At 41.4% G+C, this 21,392-nt stretch overlaps 1 protein-coding gene across 25 annotated transcripts in view; it reads right to left on the reverse strand.

The window, feature by feature from the left end:
- Window positions 1-21,392, reverse strand: part of MICAL3 (microtubule associated monooxygenase, calponin and LIM domain containing 3) — a 231,500-nt gene that overhangs the window by 114,122 nt on the left and 95,986 nt on the right. For 24 of the 25 annotated variants that reach the window (XR_005786780.1, XR_005786781.1, XM_040462748.1 and 21 more), the window contains exons 2-9: window positions 11,832-12,171; window positions 9,555-9,762; window positions 7,560-7,676; window positions 7,057-7,158; window positions 6,280-6,435; window positions 5,162-5,262; window positions 1,707-1,964; window positions 1,214-1,329 (exon numbers count right to left, since the gene is read on the reverse strand). Coding sequence is in view for 23 of the 25 variants with exons in the window: in XM_040462748.1 (XP_040318682.1) it covers window positions 1,214-1,329; window positions 1,707-1,964; window positions 5,162-5,262; window positions 6,280-6,435; window positions 7,057-7,158; window positions 7,560-7,676; window positions 9,555-9,762; window positions 11,832-12,095 (1,322 nt within the window). In the remaining 2 variants the exon portion in view is untranslated. Of the gene's footprint in view, window positions 1-1,213; window positions 1,330-1,706; window positions 1,965-5,161; window positions 5,263-6,279; window positions 6,436-7,056; window positions 7,159-7,559; window positions 7,677-9,554; window positions 9,763-11,831; window positions 12,172-19,695; window positions 19,714-21,392 lie in introns of those variants that run through there. The other variant, XM_040462750.1, reaches the window with a different exon arrangement.

Genomic DNA, 21,392 nt, shown 5'->3' on the forward strand with positions numbered 1-21,392 from the left:
ACTCAGAGCAGTGGCAAGCACCATACACCTCTCCCTCTCCTTTGATTACATTCCTATTTTTTGACACTGCCCCCCAAAAATCTGAAGGATATGACAAATCCTCATCCTTGACCATTATTTTCCTCCAAACCTACATTAGCCCCTGCTCCCATTCCCACCACGCCAGTGATTCCACAGACACTGAACTGGTTAAGGGCCGGTAGCAAGGGAAAATACACTGTGGTGGGCTGGGATAAAAAGCCTGATCCTAATTTAAAAGGCAACTAATTGGGGCGCCTGGGTGGCGCAGTCGGTTAAGCGTCCGACTTCAGCCAGGTCACGATCTCGCGGTCCGTGAGTTCGAGCCCCGCGTCGGGCTCTGGGCTGATGGCTCAGAGCCTGGAGCCTGTTTCCGATTCTGTGTCTCCCTCTGCCCCTCGCCCGTTCATGCTCTGTCTCTCTCTGTCCCAAAAATAAATAAACGTTGAAAAAAAAAAAGGCAACTAATTTACTGTTTTGTTTTGTTTTTTTTCAAGGAGGACAATATTTAATTTTTAAGAAAATTACAGATGAAAAAAGAACTTGCTACCAAAATTGCCCAGAGTTTCTTAAGTAACAGACTTAAAATGCTGTCAACCACCAATTGCACCAGGAAATCTTATTTCTCTAGTTCTTCTGGTCAAGGCATTTGTTCTTTATTAGCAAACAAATCCTAGGATTCTTAACCTCTTTTGTAATAATCTGCTTCAAAATATCTGACATTTGGGAGTTTGAGAAATGTTTACAAGCAGTTTGGGATTTTCTTTTGAATTCAAAGTCATTTTTTATTTCTTTTCTTATGTTAGTATGTCCCCTGCTACTGCACTGATTTCATTAGTTTAAGTCTTTCTACTTTGACAGAAGATTTAATGTACTATTTTTATGTATTTGTTCATGTGACTGTCATAAAGAATCAGATACTGTCCTTTAATGGAATGCAAAGATTCAGATACTATTTGTCAGTAACAAATTTAATTTGAAAAGGAATAAAAGAAGACCACTTAGATTAAATAATCTTTACATACCTATGATTTTATAAATAAATATCTTGCCTTTCCTTTCTTTAGTACGAAAACATCTTTAATTAAGAAAGGAAGAGAGAGAGAAGGAAGAAAACCTGTAGTCTGCCTGAGGAGCAAACCATTCATCACTCCCAGTTTTCTCGTGGAAGAGACACCTGGCTGCTTTCCATTACCTCTCAGCCAGGACTTCCAAGGGGCTTGTTCCTAGAGACCAACTTCGTACCATCCAGGCAGAGTCCATAGCAGCTAGGAAGCCCCGGGCTATTCCTGTTCCCATTGGCCAAAAAGGCTATGAAGGAGAAAGGAAATGAGGAATTAAATAAATTGTATTTTAAAAGAGGGAAACTAAATTGAGAAACGAAGAAAGTTTGCTGTTGACAGTACTTTTTGGCAACTATTCAGATACTGGGCTTTTCCACTTCATAAGCTGGTAGAGGAGCAAATCACAAAAGCTGCAGAATTTCCATCCATACTTAGCATGTCTGGATGCCCTAGAGCCTGTAATCCTTCCCTACTTCCTGGTGTAACTCCTGTAGGGAGCTGACCTATGCTGCAGCATGTAGTAGACCCTCATTCTACAACCAGGGGTACTCACATTTGCTCTTAATTATTATTGTTTCCTTACTATTGCTTCTTTTATAAAGTGCTGCCATCCTTACTACTCACCTCTAGGAGGCTGTCCCCAACCAGAGCCACTAACAACTGGTGTCCATTCTGCTCCCGCACCAAGGCAGCATTCTCAGAGGCGTACATACAAGTGAAGTCGAACATGGCCACGTCAGGCTGCCCATAGTGATTGATGGCAAAATCTAGAGACGGCAGCTGCTGCTGAGTGGAGAAGTCCGCTGCCTCCCTGGCATAGTTCAGCAGAGCCTCTTGGTCCACGTTCTCCCGGGAAAGCAAGAGCTCTGTGTCGGCATAGTCCTGTCTCCAGAGAGAGAAGCAGCTTGAAAGACAAGCCCAGCAAGAGCTACACTAAACATGTCAGACATAAGCTAGTTTCACAGCTTTTCCTTTCTTCTTAAAGTGATTTCATATCCCAAAATAAGTCTTCTACACAACTTAAAGAGAAAAGAGGCAGGCTGTTTCCTTCTTTTTTTTCTTTAAGGAGGCTTCACACCCAGTGCAAAGCCCAACGTGGGGCTTGAACTCACAACCCTGAGATCAATACCTGAGATGGGATCAAGAGTTGGACTTTAACTGACTGAGCCACCCAGGCACCCCAGGGTCGGGAGGCTGTTTCTAAAAGTACAGACTTGGGGCACCTGGGTGGCTCAGTTGTTAAGTGTCTGACTTCAACTCAGCTCATGATCTCACAGTTCGTGACTTCGAGCCCCGAGTTGGGCTCTGTGCTGACAGCTCAGGGCCTAGAGCCTGCTTCAGATTCTGTGTCTCCCTCTCTCTCTGCCCCTCCCCCACTTGCATTCTCTCTCTGTCTCTCTCTCTCTCAGAAATAAAAATTAAGGGGCGCCTGGGTGGCGCAGTCGGTTAAGCGTCCGACTTCAGCCAGGTCACGATCTCGCGGTCCGTGAGTTCGAGCCCCGCGTCGGGCTCTGGGCTGATGGCTCAGAGCCTGGAGCCTGCTTCCGATTCTGTGTCTCCCTCTCTCTCTGCCCCTCCCCTGTTCATGCTCTGTCTCTCTCTGTCCCAAAAAAAAAAAAAAAAAAGTTTAAAATTTTTTAAAAAAAAATTAAAAAAAAAAAAATAAATAAAAATAAAAAATTTTTTTAATTAAATAAAAGAGCACAGGCTTTGGCACCTAAAAACACAGTCCTAGCGTTTCCATTTACTTGGAGCAAGTCATATTTCTTTGATTTTGCCCAATCCATCTCTTAGAGTTGTTTTGAATACCAAATAAAATGATTTATGTGACGGTACTTTCTAAACTGAAAAGATATTTTATAATTTATGTTATTATTGGCAATCATTATCTTCTGGGTAGCAAACAGCTTTTGGCAACCGGGACCATATACAATATTTAGCACTGCATAATTTATCAAATGCAAAGGGAGTACCCGAAAGCTCCAGTGCCAAAGATATAATGTGGCAGCAACAGCAGTTCCAGGGGGCTGGCAAGAAATAAACTGAAGATGGAACAGAGGTTTTCAAAATAATACATAAGATTCTGAAAGGCTTCAGAGAAACCCAGCAACAAAGAAAAACAACGATGAGAGGAAAACGGGCTTTCCAACATAAAGAAGTGAAAAACTCCTTTTCTGTTTTGGGGCTTCCTGGCTAACTGAGCCAAATCTTTACTCTTCTAACATGGGGCCTAAGGTTTGTTTCCAAATGTCCCTGATGGTGCTTTAGGCTAGCACTACAAGATGTTAAAAGTCAAAACACAAATACTCAAGTTGGTCCTTGAAACAGTGTTTGTTCAACATCGAGTAAGTGACCACAATGGGTTTAGTACTTAGCAGCACACATAGAAACATGGCCCCTGCCCTCTAAAAAAAATAAATGAAAAGCAAGATTATTCCTACATATAGCCATACCTTGGAGAAACTGCAGATTCCGTTCCAGACCACTGTAATAAAGTGAATATCGCAATAGCGAGTCAAATGAATATTTTTGGTTTCCCCGTACATAGAAGTTATGTTTACACTATGCTGTACTCCATTAAGTGTGGAATAGCATTTGTCTAAAAAGAAAACAGCCTACCTTAACTAAAAAATGATTTATGGCTGAAAAATGCTAACCATTATTAGAGGGTTTAGCAAGTTGTAATCACTGATCACAGATCATCATAACAAATGTAATAATGGAAATGTTTGAAATATTGTGAGAATTGCCAAAATACGACACAGAGACACGAAACAAGAAAATGCTGTTGGAAAAATGGCACCAACAGACTTAGTGCAGGATTGCCACAAACCTTTAATTTTGTAAAAAAAAAAAAAAAAGGCAGTAACCGTGAAGCACAACAAAAACAAGGTGTGCCTATAATTTCAACTGATAACCACAGTTCTGCCTAAGATGGTAGATTTGTCTTAACTTAGTCCCAAGGCATACCACCAGGTTCATTGGCTACTTCTTATTGATAAAGCATCCAACCAAGTATACCTTGCTTATGTTTTTGGCAGAATGGGCTGTACAAACTGCTTTGCCCTATTTCTGCTTATATACATAAAGGAACACAAGGCAGAGAAACAGATACAAGGTCCATGAATGGAAAAGAGACTGTGCTGCAGGCACGTGCTCATTGGCATGCCCCCAACACTGCTCTCAGATAAGGCAACAGTGTAATTCAGTGACATGATTCATTATCATCCTGAAAAGACAAAAGGCACCCTGAAATTCAGGCTTCAGTCTGTGGTAAGAACTGTACAGGTCTGAATCAGCACATCTGGTGCCTCTTCTATCCATTTCATCACATGGGGATAGTAATTCTGATTCAGACTGAAGACCAAATAGGACTTAAGAAACTCTCCTTAAAGAGCCACGACTCTGTGGTTCTCTGATTTCATTTTCTGCTCATCATCTTAAGGAATGTCCTACAATTATTCACTTAGAAAAAAGGCTGAGCCAGACCTCTCATCCATTGTTAGATCATGAAGAGGTCAAAATATACCTTGATCCAGTCAGTGTTCCCTAGACTTCTGATAGTTGTATCTGCAGGAAAACCAGAACCATTCTCAGGCTTCCAGGTCAAACTCCCTTCCCTCCTACCACCTTCTCCCAAAAGACGACCTATTAACCAACCAATAATCAGTCATACATGGAATTAACTATAACCACAAACCAAATCACCTAAAATTAAACTGAGTATCAGAGATAACTGAAATCTGACATTTGCTTTAGAACAATCCAATGGCAGGAGTGGGGAGTGGGGTGAGATAATATTGGCCACATAATTGTTAGAGCTGGAAAATGGGCACATGGGGGTTCATTATACAATTCTCTCTAATTTTGTTTACATTTGAAAATTTCCATAACAAAAGTTTGGTTTTTTTTTTTAAGTTAAACTAAAAAACATTAGAGGAGTTCATGTTCCTAGGAGGTGAGATGGGTGCTCATTTTCATACCCTTGAAGGAAAAACTCATCAGATAATAAAATTCTTTCCCTTAGTGGTCACATTAACTAGTACGACATAAAAAGTTTGAAAGAATACATTACTCACATGCAGTATCACCCCTTTGTCTAGCAAACTCTGCTTTTTGGCTGTCATAACAAAATAGTGTGTATCATCTTTGTAGTAGACAATATTCTCCAAGTCGATACCTGCAACCAGAAAACAAATGTGTCACATAAGGGCTTGCTGAAACGAAGGTACATTAGGGCAGCCAGAAAGTTGTACACAGGCCCACAGAGACAAGGGCTGTAAAACTCCAGGAAGAGAACATGAAAATAAAGAGACGTCTGAGCCCAGATTTTCACTTCCTGCATGTTCAGTTCATGAGAAGAGGGGGAACTTTGTTTTATACCTGCACTATCCTATAATTCACTTGATACCCTAAGGTATCCTAAAAACCATGAATAGTAGGCAGAAATATATGGATTTGAAAAAAAAGGAAAGGCTAACTTCTAGTAAGAGGGTTTGGGTTGGTTCTCAGGTTAAACCTCTTAGATAGTCATCAAAGCAACTGGGAAAATCTCTTTGGCTTTTAATAGGACAACTAGATGCCTGGAAGCAGAGTATGAACTACTGACTTTTTAATTCAATTAATCTACAACATTGATGTAATTAATGGAAAGAAATCATGTTCTAGAAGATGGAACTGAAATTTGCTGCATGTTTTTGTTGGATCAAAAATATCAAAGTTAATGTATTCAAAAGTTATCACACAACAATCTCATTCCTGTCTAGCACATGGTTTACTTCATGCCCAAACTGGACCACAAGACTGTATACTCAAGTGTGTAAAGTCAGGTTCTCAGTGAACCAGAGAACTATCAACCAATAGCTTACTGCATTGAGCACCATCACTCAGAGCCATAACATAGGGGAAGGGCTTGGAGAAGAGCTGGTAGAAGACAGAATGAACCCTTAAAAACAAATAAATAACTAAACCCAGAGCAGCCCTGTCACTGTAAGGAAGACAACACTAGAGTAGGAGATAGTGATAAGGAAAGCATTATACTAACAACAAAGTATAGAAGTGAAGAAGAAAGAGCAGAGGGGCTAACAAGCAATAATAGCAATGACCACCCACCCACTCTACCAAACCCTCTAAGAGAAGAATCACAAGCAGTTATTTAAATTTTTATCCTAATTGCTTTGGAGGCATCTATACCAACCTGTGGCTTCTCTCAGTTCCTGGAAAAATTTTTGGTTGAAAATAAAAGCCACACCACTGATCTCTTCCACTTTGGCTTCTGCTGTTGTATTTCGGTTAATAAAATTTGCTGTAATGGCAATTGCCAATTTGCCACGAAATTCTTTCCGGCGAAATCCTAGAAGGAAAGACATTTTCAGAGGTGGCCACAGCTTGCTAGAAAAGAAGGAAGATCACTTCAAACAGAAAGGGATGCTGATGAAGACATTAGGGAACATGAGGGATGGGAATCAATGGGAAAATTTTAGGGCAATTCTTCTCTATCTGAAAATAAGGTTTACCTGCCAAAAAATATAAGAGTTCAGGAAAGAAGTCAAAGTCTCCCCCATACTAACAAACAATATGAAATCTAACTGACCAGAATATTACTTAGTGCAAAGGTTTCCAAAGGAAAGGAAAGGAAAGGAAAGGAAAGGAAAGGAAAGGAAAGGAAAGGAAAGGGAGAAAAGAAAAGCCACCAGCTTACTAAACTTAGATTTAATCCTGTAACCATTTAAAGTCAACCATTTAAAGTACAGCTTATCTCCTAGTGCCCTAACAAGTATGTCCTGTAAGAAGTAACCAAGTACCAGTTGGCTAGTGGAAGGCTGGGCTTGCTATTCAATTAGTATAAACAGCACACATATGCTGATTTTTAGGAGTATCGATTCTGATGACACAAACTCTCACTCACCCCAGGGATGGGAAAGGTTACCCTTCCCTCTGCTATGAAGCAAGGCAAAGGGGTATTGACAAATACCTTCCAAGGTGTTCCTACGGCCATCCCCTCCGATGATCACTTCAAATTCATATTCTGATACAGGATGGGTTTTGGGGTGGACAAGTGCCCGCCAACCTATCCCTGTGGACCAAAGTCAAAATAAAGGTCATCATCAAGACCATATTCATATACCTAAAACACCTTTAGGTACCAAAGGCAGACTGCACAAAACCCCAAACAGAAAACACTAGGTGTAAAAGCATGAGGTACAAACACCACAGAAAGAAAGAAGCCTTGAAGAAGGCTCACAAAGGAACATTCCCCATCATATGATTTGCAATAATGAATACAAGTGTTTGCAAGAAAGGCCTCCCCATTAAGGCAAAAGTTCCTCAAAAGATATAGTCTGTACAACTACAGAAGGCTCTTTAACTAGTTCTGAAAATAACCCAGAGATTCTTGTAGTTTTCTCCCTTGATTTCATCTTTTCTCACCCACTCAATTCCCTTTTATCCCTTCTTCATTTGTCCAATCCAACTCACGTTCATTTTCTTGGTCCTCAGGAGGCTGTACAAGGCCTTGGAATTCCACATTGACATGGATCTCAATGCCTAGGATCAAGGCTACTTTCAAAAGTATTAGCTGAAGCTGACGGATACCTGGGGGAACAAAAAGATCATACTAGTGAGGGCACACTGAAAAGAGAGTACCCGTCAGTGATTACTGCTCAGGTGCTCATCTGCCCACCTGTACAGTTTACCCAGATTCTCAAAGTCTCTGTAGCTGGAGACATTTTCCAAACCGTGTTTTACAGCTTCTTTCCTTCTTTTTTAAGGGAAAATAAATCCTCTGCCAGAGATGTTCTAGAGAGACATTCAAGGTCATTCCCACCTCTTGGGTTAGGTGTTCAAAACCACCAAAAGCTCTGAGACAACAGAGATTGCAGACAACAGGAGACTCTCTTTTCCATCTTCCCCTGATTCAGTCAGAGCCACAGTCATCTAACAGCATCTACAATCCTGACAGGACATTGTACCTACCATAAGAGGCAAAAGATGTGCACCCATACGTAGGCTCTCCAGTCTGATACAAAGGGGCTACACTACTTGAGATTTCCACAGCATCTCCCTTTCATCTTATTATCTCACTCATCTTCACATACTCTATAATTATAAAGTAAGAAGGGGAAACCTTAATCTCTTACCATTCCCCCTCCCACCACTGGTCTACAGGTGCAGAATCTAAGGCTCAAAATGACTGAAAGTCTTGCTCATTATCACACTGAGATTTATTTATTTCATGTCCAATGAATGACTACCAAGTGGTAAGATAAAAACCTGTCCCTAATGTAGGACTCTCTCAGCTCCAAGGCAAATCCTACATAAGGCAGACAAATCCACTGAATCAAATGACCCTTGGTCCTCTCTTAAGACCAAACTCACCTACAGCTTCTGACTAAGCTGGTACATGCAAATCCTCATCTAAGCCATCTCGGTTATTTTCCCCTGCTTACCACAACCACCACCCTTCTGAGTCACACTCCTAAAGGCTCATTAAATTCCATTCTAACACATATTGAATATTTGCAGACAACCGGATTCCAAGATGCTTTACATATTATAGCCCAACAGATGGGCAGAGTACTTCCTCTGCCAGTGGAGTGTGGTAGCTGTTGGCCAATATTTGAAAAGTTGGCACAACTGCCTCAAACAGCCAAAGTTAAGCAGTTTAATGTTTTTTGCGGGACACATCTGGAGGAGCTCAGAACAAAAGTTCCTTGATAAGGCTTTCCTGGAATCATTAACAATGATCAATAAACAAGACTTGAACTTCATAATGTAGACATCATCTATTCTGAATCACTTTTTAGATAGGCTGCTTACTCATGAAAACAAAATCACTGTCTGCATTAACTTGTATTTACTCTATAGGGAAAAGCATGGGCCCAAGCTGAGCTTGGAGATGACAAAAGTACAGCAAGAGCTATCCAGGTTGTAGACCTTATGAAAATCACCTAACCAAACGAATCTCATTACTGATTTGCCACTTACGACAAAATTAGGAGGCTGCTTCCATAACTGTGGCTTTACAGAAATGCGTCCCCATAGCATTTTGTTCTTACATTAGTAGAGTATCTATCATATCACATTAGACAGAGCCTCATGCTTTGTGCTTCTTCCCCTGGACTAAAAACCACCAAAGGGTCAAGGCTCAAATTGGTAGTATTTCCTAGCCTGGCCCCGATGCTGATCCCACCCACTGCAAGTGCTCAGTAAGAGTTCAAGACCTAACTTTAGAAATCCTTAAGCTAAACTCATTTCATAGGAGATAACCCTTACAGGTAAGAGTCCTAGGTTACAGACCACTGCATCACAGGTATTTTGACTCCAAGCAGAGTGGATTTTCTATACATTAGATACTAATGATATCAGAACAAACTGGGCTGGATGAGTATGAATTCCTCAATCTGCCTCTTTTTACCGAACAAGTGGGTAGAGGTAGGGGTGAGATCTTATAGGGGAACTGGTTTTACTTACTGATATGGTCAATAGCTCCAGCACAGAACTTGCCATAGAACTTCTTGGCACCCAGACCTCGTAGATCATGTATGGTGAATGGCCAGAGATGCAAGACATTGTTGCGGGAGAAGGCATCTCGTTTCTCAATAACAACCACTTTAGCTCCCAATAAGGATAAGTCAATGGCTGTACGGAGACCACAGGGGCCAGCTCCAATGATGAGACACTGAAAAACACAGCTGCTTTCAGGGCAAAGGGAGCACCTCTTAGGAAAGTTCACATTTCTATAACAGTTTCATGGATCACATAACCATCATTCCCCAAAGCCCCAAACAGGGGTATTCTCCCAAGAAATCTTGGGGGACCCAACTGGGTCACAGGAGACAACCTGCAATGGCTTGAGAGAAAAGCTGGTGATTGTTATGGATACCGGAAACTCTTAACTGTCAGTGCTGGACATAAACCCAGCACATGTTCACCTGTAGATTTGTAATACATTGAAGTGGATCATCATTTCAACAAATGATTTGAAAATCAGATGTCACCTTAATTGACAGGAGAGGATCTTTTGCGAGGTTTCTAAGTCAAGGAGATTTCTGTCCAAAGAGACACAGATTATTAAATACATAGTTCAGGCAATCTTTTTCTTTTTAATGTTTTATTTATTTTTGAGAGAGAGGGAGAGACAGAGTGCGAGTGGAGGAGGGACAAAGCGGAGAAAGAGAGACATACGGAATCCAAAGCAGGCTCCAGGCTCTGAACTGTCAGCACAGAGCCCGATTTGGGGCTTGAACTCACAAACTGTGAGATCATGACATGAGCCGAAGTTGGACACTTAACCGACTGAGCCACCCAGGTGCCCCATATAGTTCAGGTCAGGTAATCGTAAGAGTCTTGGAATGAGTCTACTACTCAAGGATTCCTAGAAGGCAACTTTCAAGAGCCAAAGTTTTATGTGTTGAAAAGAGTTCTAAAATCACCATCTTTAGACCAAAAATCCAGGAAACTGATCTTCAAGACCCTTATTCTAGAAAGTACTCAGTGTGAGAATGGACACTTAACTAATTTGTACTCTATTCACAGAAGGGAAAAAAGACATAAAATGTTTCTCGTTTTGAATTCATTTTATTTGTAATAAAATTCCAGAACTCAGTCATAAAAGTCATGCCTCTAAATTTCTTGAATTCTGATGAGTATCTACCCAGATGCAAATCCACTGGAGGAGGTATCCACACAGGGCAAAGTAAAGCTCATGAAAGGACATTAATGATCTAGTCACGAAGTCATCCGCAACTTCATTTCTTTGCTAGCCTGCTCCAAATTTCTCACAAAAGGTGTTTTCACAAAGGAGGAAAGCAGGAAATATATTATTCCTTCTCCACTTCCTTGTACCTACCCCTGCACAGGTGACTGAGTATCTCCCCTGTTTCATGAAAACTCTATTTCTCTAGATTGTGAAGAAAGCAAAAGAAATATTTTGGCTTACAAGGTCATTGCTTATCAAAACAAATCTTTGGAATACGGATGAAAAGAGGTCTGAAGCTTGCGGCAAATCCCCAAGTTAGCAAATACTATCTATACCTTATCGGTCATAAGTATGGAATAAAGACTTTATAAACATGACATGACAGGTATTACGAAGCCATGTTCAGATAGGATGCTAACAGGGCATGGCTACTTCTTTGCTAAGTGACTTGCATCCTCCTAATAGTGTCAGATTCAAAATAGAGCCTCAGGGAAAAAAAAAGTTCCTATACCACTTGACTTTAGGGTTGTTCAGCTCTTAAAGAGCTGAAACACTGAATGTTCAGTATGTGAATACATGAAGTAAGAATAGGGTCGGGGGTGCCTGGGTGGCTCAGCTGGTTAAGCACTAAGTGTCCAACTCTTGATTTCGGCTCAGGTCATAACCTCATGGTTCACGGGATCAAGCCCTATGTCAGGCTCCACACTGAGTGTGGGGCCTGCTTGGGAGTCTTTCTCTGCCCCTCTCCAACTTGCACACACACTTGCACACGTGAGTTCTCTCAAAATAAATAAATAAACATTAAAAAAAAAAGAATAGGGTCTGGGAAATGGGAACAGTCAACTGAACACAGGTAACGAACCCACGAAGTTTCAACAAGGTAGAAGTTGGACTCTCCGTGATAGGTCTTGGCTAGACTCTGCCTAGTTCTCACCCAGTCTACCTCTACCCAATCCTTTTCTTTGGCCTACCTCTACTCAAAATCTTTTCTTTTCTGGTTTAATCCTTAGGTCAGTGACCCCAAAGCCTGGGAGAAGCCAAACCCTTACCTTGGTGTTAGTGCATGCTTTTCCCTTTTTGTAGTCTTTGTGGCTGCCCCGCTTGTCCAACTTTGCCCACAGGGCTTTGGCTTTCCAGTAGTTAAGCTTGGACTTGAGCTTGTGATAAAAGGAGCGGTAGTCCTTAGGCTTCAGTTCTAGGTGGTCACATAGCTCTTGGAAGGCCTTAAGGGTTCCCTTGCAGGTGGTGGCCTGCACAAACCGGTCAAAGAGGACGTGAGCGCGATTCATGGTCTCATTCTTACTGTCCTCCATGCTTCCCCACTCTCAGCACCCCCAACAAAGGGGGCAATGGGATGGCTGTTGATCCACCCGATTCCGTCACATTAATCTAACAAAAATAAAGAAAAAGGAATGGTTAGCAAATCCAAATGCCTACCTACAAACATTTGCTTTTCTTTTCTTTTTAAATGTTTATTTTTGAGAGAGAGACAGAGTGCAAGAGAGGGAGGGACAGAGAGGGGGAGACACAGAATCCAAAGCAGGCTCCAGGCTCTGAGCTGTCAGCACAGAGCCTGATGAGGGGCTCGAACCCACAAACCATGAGATCATGACTTGAGCTGAAGTTGGACACTTATCCAACTGAGCCACACAGGCACCCCGTACCTACACACATTTTCTAGGATATGTACGTCTTTTTCAAAGTGGAGTTCCTAAGTGTCATATTCATTCAACAAATGTATATCCTATACCTTTTTGTTTTAAATTTTTTTCCTTTAACATTTTTTTTTAATTTTTTTTTTCAACGTTTTTATTTATTTTTGGGACAGAGAGAGACAGAGCATGAACGGGGGAGGGGCAGAGAGAGAGGGAGACACAGAATCGGAAACAGGCTCCAGGCTCTGAGCCATCAGCCCAGAGCCTGACGCGGGGCTCGAACTCACAGACCGTGAGATCGTGACCTGGCTGAAGTCGGACGCTTAACCGACTGCGCCACCCAGGCGCCCCTGACATTTTTATTTATTATTGAGAGACAGAGAGACACAGAGCATGAGTGGGGGAGGGGCAGAAAGAGAGGGAGACACAGAATCCAAAGTAGGCTCCAGGCTCTGTGCTGTCAGCACAGAGCCTGACATGGGGCTTGAACTCACAAACTGCAAGATCATGACCTGAGCTGAAGTCGGTCACTTAACCAACTGAGACACCCAGGTGCCCCTACCCTATACCTTCTACATGCCAAGCACTATCTCAGACACTGGAGATGGAAAGATGAGTAAGACAGTGTTTGCTTTCAAGGATCTTACAGTTCAGTGGGTGAGACAGATTAATAAACAAAATGTTAAACATACTGGGGCGCCTGGATGGCTCACTTGGTTGAGTGTCCAAGTCTTGATTTTGGCTCAGGTCATTATCTCATGGTTCATGAGATTGAGTTCTACATTGGGTTCTGCACTGACAGTGCAGAGCCTGCTTGGGGATTCTCTCTCCCTCTCCCTGCCTCTCCTTGGCTCGTGCACACGCACATGGGTGCATGCACAGTCTCTCTCAAAAACAAATAAATAAACTAAAAAAAAAAAAAAAAAAGAATGTTAAATGCACTATGCTACATGTCATTAGAATGAGAGAGGCATGAGGGATTTGGTAATATAGAAGATAAGAACCTAATTGCAGTGGGTCCTTTTTGAAGATGAACTTCTGAAAGGTGACAGCTGAGTCTTTCAGGATAAATCAGTGTAGCCAGGTGGGGAAGAAGTGTAGAATGTGGAAAAGGAAATAAAATAGGAAGGCTTATGAGTGAGTGACTCTTACAGATGAAAGACTCCAGAATGATTTCCAGGTTTCCAGCTAAGGCAACTGAGTAAATGGTGCGCCAGGCCAATGGATTAAAAATAGAACTCATCTGTGAGGGTAGAGTGGTGAGATCCCTTTTGGCCTGTTACATGTGAGCTGCCTTGCAGAGGTTCTCATTAGGCAGTCAGGTATGTATTTGTAGCTCAGGGGAGTAGCTGGGGATGAACGCCTAGACTGGGGAGTCATTAGCATACAGGTGGTAGTTGAACCTACAAAAGTGGTACAATCACACAAGGAGAGCCCATGGCAAGAGAGAGCCAAGAGCTCTGGATAAGATCTGGGACTCATCAACTTGTAAGGAATTGGCAGAGAAAGAAGAGCTCTCTAAAAAGATTATGAGGCATAGTGGAGAGAGGTCTGAAGAGAACCAAAGGGCAGTTTCCTAGCAGTCTAAGAAGCACAAAGTTCAGAAGTGTTAAAGTAAGTAGGTATTCAAATGACTGAAAAAGTCCTGCTGCTACACATGATACATGGCAGGGTGGGAAGATTTTATAGCCATTCCATTTTGCCCACAAACATATTTGACAAAAATGATAATGTCTACCCCTTCCATTTGTCCAAAACATCTACACATCTACCATCCTATGTTTGCTGGCTAGAACTTTAAGACGGGAGAAGACACTTTACATGCTCTTTTAATGCACTCACTTCCTTGGGTCTGTTTCATCATTTTTGTAGCACATTTTATTTATCATCACTACTTAGACTTATTATTGGGAGGTAGGAGGCAAAGGGCTGAAGACCAAAGAACAAAGAAGCAGACCAGAGCAAGGAGACAAGCACTAACACAGCGCTGAACCCCCTTGTGACAGATATTGTTTGCATGACCCTGGACAAGTCACTTTGTCTCACCAAGCCTTGATTTTCCCTTGTGTAAGATGAAGTTATACTGGATGTTCTCTAAAGTCCTCTTCTGATTCTCAAGTTTTCTGAGTTTAGTAGTGAGGAAATACTCATGGTCACAGTACTCACCTCTGGTGTTCTAGTCAGAATGCTCCATCATAGGCATACCACCAATTTGCTATTAGTGTGACAAACAGGACTGCACTGAAACTTTGCTTTAAAGAGGACTTAGTCTATACTACCCAAAACAATCCACACATTCAATACAATCCCTGTCATCATAACACCAGCATTCTTCACAGACCTAGAACAAACAGTTCTAAAATTTGTATGGAACCAGAAAAGACTCTAAATAGCCAAAACAATCTTGAAAAAGAAAACCAAAGCTGGAGGCATTATGATTCTGGACTTCAAGCTGTATTACAAAGCTGTAATCATCAAGGCAGTATGGTACTGGCACAAAAACAGACACACAGACCAAAGGAACAGAATACAGAATCCAGAAATGGACCCACACATGTGTGGCTAACACATCTTTGATGAAGCAGGAAAGACTATCCAATGGAAAAAAGACAGCCTCTTCAGCAAATGGTACTGGGAAAACTGGACAGCGACATGCAGAAAAATGAACCTGGACCATTTTCTTAGACCATACACAAAAATAAACTTGAAATGGATGAAAGACCTAAATATAAGACAGGAAACCATCAAAATCTAGAGGGGAAAATAAGCAACAACCTCTCTGATCTCAGCTGCAGCAACATCTTACTAGACATGTCTCCAGAGGCAAGGGAAATAAAAGCAAAAATGAACTATTGGGACCTCATCAAGATAGAAAGCTTCTGCACAGAGAAGGAAACAATCAACAAAACTAAAAGGCAACCAACAGAATGGGAGAAGATATTTGCAAATGGCATATTGGATAAAGAGTTAATATCCAAAATCTATAAAGAACTTATCAAACTCAACACCCAAAAAACATATAATCCAGTGAAAAAATGGGCAAAAGACATGAACAGACACTTTTCCAAAGAAGATATCCAGATGGCTAAGAGACACATGAAAAGATGCTCAGTAACTCATCATCAGGTAAATACAAATTAAAACCACAATGAGATATCACCTCACACCTGTCAGAATGGCTAAAATTAACAAGTTAGGAAACAACAGATGTTGGCAAGGATGCAGAGAAAGAGAAACACTTTTGCACTGCTGGTGGTAATGAAAACTAGTGTGCCCACTCTGGAAAACAGTACAGAGGTTTCTCAAAAAATTAAAAATAGAGTTACCCTACGACTAGGCAGTCGTACTATTAGGTATTTATCCACAGGGTACAAAAATGCTGATTCAAAGAGGCACATGCACCCAATGTTTATAGCAGCACTATCAACAATAGGCAAATTATGGAAAGAGCCCAAGTGTCCATTGACTGACAAATGGATAAAGATGTGGTGTACGTACACACACACACACACACACACACACACACACACACACACAGGAATATTACTTGGCAATCAAAAAGAATTAAATTTTGCCATTTGCAACAACGTGGATGGAACTAGAATGTATTACGCTAAGCAAAATAAGTCAGAGAAAGACAAATATCATATGATTTCACTCATGTGGAATTTAAGAAACAAAACAGATGAACATAGGGGAAGGGAAGGAAAAATAAGATAAAAACGGAGGCAAACCGTAAAAGACTCTTATATATAGCAAACAAACTGAGGGGTTGCTGGCAGGGCGTTGGGTGGGGAGGATGGGCTAAATGGGTGATGGACATAAAGGAGGGCACTTGTTGGGATGACCACTGGGTAAGTGATGAATCACTAAATTCTACTCCTGAAACCTTTATTACACTATATGTTAACTAACTTGGATTTAAATAAAATTTTAAAAATAATTATAATAAAATAAAAAATAAAGAGGACTTATTCTTGGAGATGGGGGAAGACAGAGGAAGGGAGCTGTTGATCCATTGTGGTCAGGAGGGGTACAGAAGCAAGAAGTGACTCATTATTTAGGGAACCAACCCAAGAGCACTAGGAGCCACCAAACTGTATTGCTGATTAAATCAATTCTCAGAAGGCATCAAGTTCCAGACTGACATGGAAGAGACCAATCTTTTGTCCTAAAGCTCTTATACTGGGTAAGCCTCTGAGCAACAGAATACCCCTTCGTGAAGTAGAAATAACATCCTGCTTCTCTCTACCATGATATTATAAGGCTAAACCAATAAACCAAATCGACTGGAGACGTATCTTAAGTATCATGGGAGAAAGTAACAACTACATAAGAACTGACATTTTCCCTTTACATCAACAGATACGACAGTCTTCATATACTATGGAGGCCGAGTTGAAGATGGTAATTCTTTACTTGGAACACACTGACTCGGCTTCTCATCTCAGATATATACTTACTCAACAACCTCTCCTGGTTCTGGATATAAAAACTACATTGGTAAAAAACATAACTTGTCTCAATAACCACATGGCCAAGAGTCCATCAAGAGATGGAATTAAATAGAACTAACCTCTAGTCCCCTCTAAATAAAAATTTATTCTAGGTAACAGTAAGCAGCAAGAGAAATATTTTAAAGTTCCTAAAAAGAGCCCACTCTTTTTCTTATATGCCAAGGCTTATCTTAGAAATGGTACAGTATCTGGTTGGCTCAGCTGGTCGAGCATCTGACTCTTGATTTTGGCTCAGTTCATAATCTCCCAGGGTTGTGGGATTGAGCCCTGTGTTGGGCTCGGTACTGGGCGTGGAGCCTGCCTAGGGTACTCTCTCCCTTTCTCCCTCTCCTTTTGCCCCTCTCCCCTGCTTGTGCTCACTCTTTCTCCAAAAGAGAGAGAGAGAGAGAGAGAGAGAGAGAGAGAGAGAGAGAGAGAAAGAAAGAGAAATGGGACATATTCAAAAGATGGCTTGTGGGGGCAGAAAAAAACAGATGCGTTTATCCAAAGGCAGAAGAAAGGGTGACAGGTAACAACCAATGACTAGAAACAAAGTTCCCAGAGTGATTACCTCTTGGCTTCCTTGTGTGGATTTCTGTGCCTTTATTTGCTTTTTTGGCAAACAGACAGCATCTTGCAATCCTGACCCTGATGCCAGACCTGCTTTGACTCCACCAGAGTCACAATATTTGGGGAGCTTTGAATATACACCTAGTTTGATCTCTCTGCCTCTTGTCAAAGAAGAAAATGATTTCTTTCAGTTCCTAAACAGCAGCAACCTTCCACTCACTCCTTGCCAAGATTTGGGGCACTCAGTACCAGATGTTCTTGCTGAAACCAACCCATTAAAAATCCTGCAACATTATTTCTAAAAGCCTTTGCCTTGTCATAATGCCTGCCTTGTGCTCACACTTCCCTAAAAGTGTCTTGAGCATTTATTTTCAAAGAAAAATTCTGATTTGTACACTAACTCCCCCTTGACTGGCTGTAGCCCGCTCTGTTTTATGTCCACAGAGCTAGCAACCACCACAGAGAATTTCCAAATCAAACCCCACCATAGATGAACACCTTCATTAGTAACTGGCCCCCAATCCTTCTGTTGACTTTCAAGTTAACAGGTTTCAACCACAGCTCCCAGACAGCTGCAAAGAGTCAGCTTCCAAGCAGTAGTCAAGTATTAAATGCCCAGTCTAAGGGATTTCGACCTGCAGGTCACTAATGACAACAGATAAATAGAGGTAAGTTGGTTCCCGGAACAATGTGACAAGCACCCACGGTAAGAGTACACAAGATTAATTCCCCTGGGCTGCCTCACTTTTCCTACTTTGCAAGCCAAATGACCACAGCAGGAAGACACTCTTAAGTACTACAGTATTATTCTGTAACTCTGCTGGACTGTGACTGTGTCATTTAGCAAGGGGAATCTGGCATTCTGATTCACTGAGAGCAGCTGGGGAGAGCAGCAGAGGGGCCACTCCTGTTATTGCCCTCGCTTCCCTCATTCCCGAAGGTCTAACTCATCCTGCTCCTCCGGGCCTCTCCTGGGCCATCCCTGGGTGCCATATATCCTAGTATCCTGGGAAAATCAATATTCATAATTACAGGAACCTAGAGACCAGGAAACCTGGCCGGAAGGTGCCAGACACCCTGGGGACTGAAAAGCCAAGGTGTGGAAGGAAGGGAAACGGGAAGTGAGGAGCCCGAGGAGGGAAGAGGAAGAGGAGATGATGCCAGGTTTCCAGGGCACTGGTGCAATTTCTGCCAGTGGACAATATCCTGCATGTTTTGTTCCATGGCAGCTGACTGCTGACTCAGAAGCCTTGCACATTCCTTGGCCGTGGAGGAAAATGCTGGAGAGACAGCCTATGAAGTACATTCAGGAACAGAGTTTATGTTTCTATTTACAGCAAGAGTAAAGGTCTGTCACTGACTCATAGCTGGTTATGAGAACACTCAATCTCTACCTCTTAGAATTGGTGGATGGTTATTTGTAAGAGGGGAGAACTATCTTTAAAAATAGAAAAAGGAGGGGCACCTGGGTGGCTCAGTTGGTTAAGTGTCTGACTTTGACTCAGGTCATCATCTCACAGTTTGTGAGTTTGAGCCCCACATCGGGCTCTGTGCTGACAGCGTGGAGCCCACTTCAGATCCTCTGCCCTGCTCCCTCTGCTCCTACCCCACTCGCTCACTCTCTCTGTCTCAAAAATAAACAAACATTAAAAAATACAAATAGAAAAAGGAAAGAGAAACAAAACAAAAAAATAAGAACTATACTTCAAGGGGCACCTGGTTGGCTCAGTCAGTAGAGCATGCAACGCTTGACTTCAGGGTTGTGAATTCAAGTCCCACGTTGGGCATACAGACTACTTAAAGAATAATAAAAAAGAAAATAAAGAATTACACTTCAAGAGTATGAAACCAGAGTCTGCTTAGCCACTGCACCATCAATATACCAGCAGATGTGCAAATCTCTGAATCTTATTAAGGACTCAACGAAATGCTCCTTTCCCTAGCCCATTCAGAGGTGTAACTTGTCTAAATAGATCTTAGGAGTAAATCTATACATAGGAAGGCATATTTTGGAATGTGATTAGGAGGAAACTCAGATGAAAAATGCACTTCAGATTATAGAGATTCCTTTGTGTTTTGCCTGAGAAACAAAGACCAAAGTCGCCAAATGTCTTGAGTTGTGCATCAGTTTTTCTGCAACCAAAGCCACTAGGGCCATTATCATCTGTGGATGGGGACACTGAGGCCCTCACCTCAGGAGGCAATGAGCTGACTGAATCAAGCAGTCTGGGTACGAGACTCCTTGTTGCCTCTTACTGCTCAGGCACCAATGGCTCATCTCTCATAACCTTATCTAAGGTTCTCTGGGTACCTAGGAAGCAAGCCAAAATACTATAAAAGAAGCAGTCTTTCCCCTGTTATTCTTGTTTCTGCACTATTCCATTCTCTGCTCTTTTCTGACTTCCTATCCTATTTAGCCTCAAAATGACATTCAGCAACATGCTAAGGAAACAGGAAACCAGCCCCCACCCCTGCCCCCACCCCTACCTCCATGTCCCTCCTCATTCCGTGGATCTGCTCTTTAGTCACATGGTATTACTCATCTGCAACTGTCATTGAGCAGACATTAGTTAAATGGCTCTCTCCTCCAATAAAAGCCTCCTTAGTACAAAGACCAGGTCTTTGTAGCTATAGCCTGACCTGTAGTGAAAACACTGTTTCTATAGAGCTGATGAGGGGAACAGAACCCCTTGAGGAGATTCTGTATGAGAGCCCAGAAGCTCCACATTGGAAGGGTGTATCCTGGGGAAAAGCCTTGGCCTGCATGGCTGAAGGACCATGGAAGAGAAATGGATAGATGCTATAGAGGAGATTTCTACTGTGCTACCAAAAACTTGTATCTAAAAATGCAATAGTAAGCCTGGATAGGGAGTGATGATCTAAGAAGAGCAATAGCAAGAATTTAGCACTTTTCAAAACATGGAAGCAACCTAAGTGTCCATCCACAGATGAATGGATAGAGATATGGTGTATATATACAATGGAGTACTACTCAACCATAAAAAAGGATGGAATCTCGCCATTTGCAACAACATAGATGGATCTAGAGTATAGTGCTGAGTGAAACCAGTCAGAGAAACACAAATACCATATGATTTCACTCAAATGTGGAATTTAAGAAAAAAAAAACAAATAAACAGGAAGACAAACAAAAAACCAGACAAATACAGAGAACAAACTAGTGATTACCAGAGGGGAGGTGCGTGGGAGATGGGTGAAATAGGTAAAGGGGATTAAGAGTATACTTATCTTGATTAGCACTGAGAAATATATAGAATTGCTGAATCATTATATTGTGCACTTGAAACTAATATAACACTGTATGCTAATTATACTTAAATTAAAAAATGTTTTTCCCTTGTTCAATATACTGCATTCTAGATAATCCCTTAAGGTATATCTTTAGATTTTCTCTAATCAGCTGTTCAAACCATCCAGTTTTTAACTTCAACATTTTTATATCTCCTTTCTTAAGGTTCTTTCTCATATTTTCCTGCCCATTTTTGATAGTCACTTGCTCTAAAAAAAATCAATACTTATTCAGTTTTTTACTTTTAAAAAACATATTATACTAAGTATCTAGTTATTACAATTCCTGGGGGACTTTTTCGGTAATTTTTTGGTAATTTTTACAAATTAAATGTGTCATTTATTTTTTCTATTGAAAATGTGTTTATTAATTTTCTTTTTTCCCAGAGGGGAGGTAGGTGGGCGGGGGGATGGTGAAATAGGGGATGGGGATTAAAGAGCAAATTTATCATAATGAAAAAAAATAAAATTAAAAATGGGAAAAAATGAATAAAAAAATTTTTTTAATTAAAAAAATGTAGCACTTTTGTTATGAATTCTCACAGAACCCTTTCCTTGGTTATGGAATGGCCCTCTCTAG

This window comes from Herpailurus yagouaroundi, unplaced genomic scaffold (assembly GCF_014898765.1).
Source record: "Herpailurus yagouaroundi ecotype Mexico unplaced genomic scaffold, PumYag 355, whole genome shotgun sequence".
NCBI classification, from domain to species: Eukaryota; Metazoa; Chordata; class Mammalia; order Carnivora; family Felidae; genus Herpailurus; species Herpailurus yagouaroundi.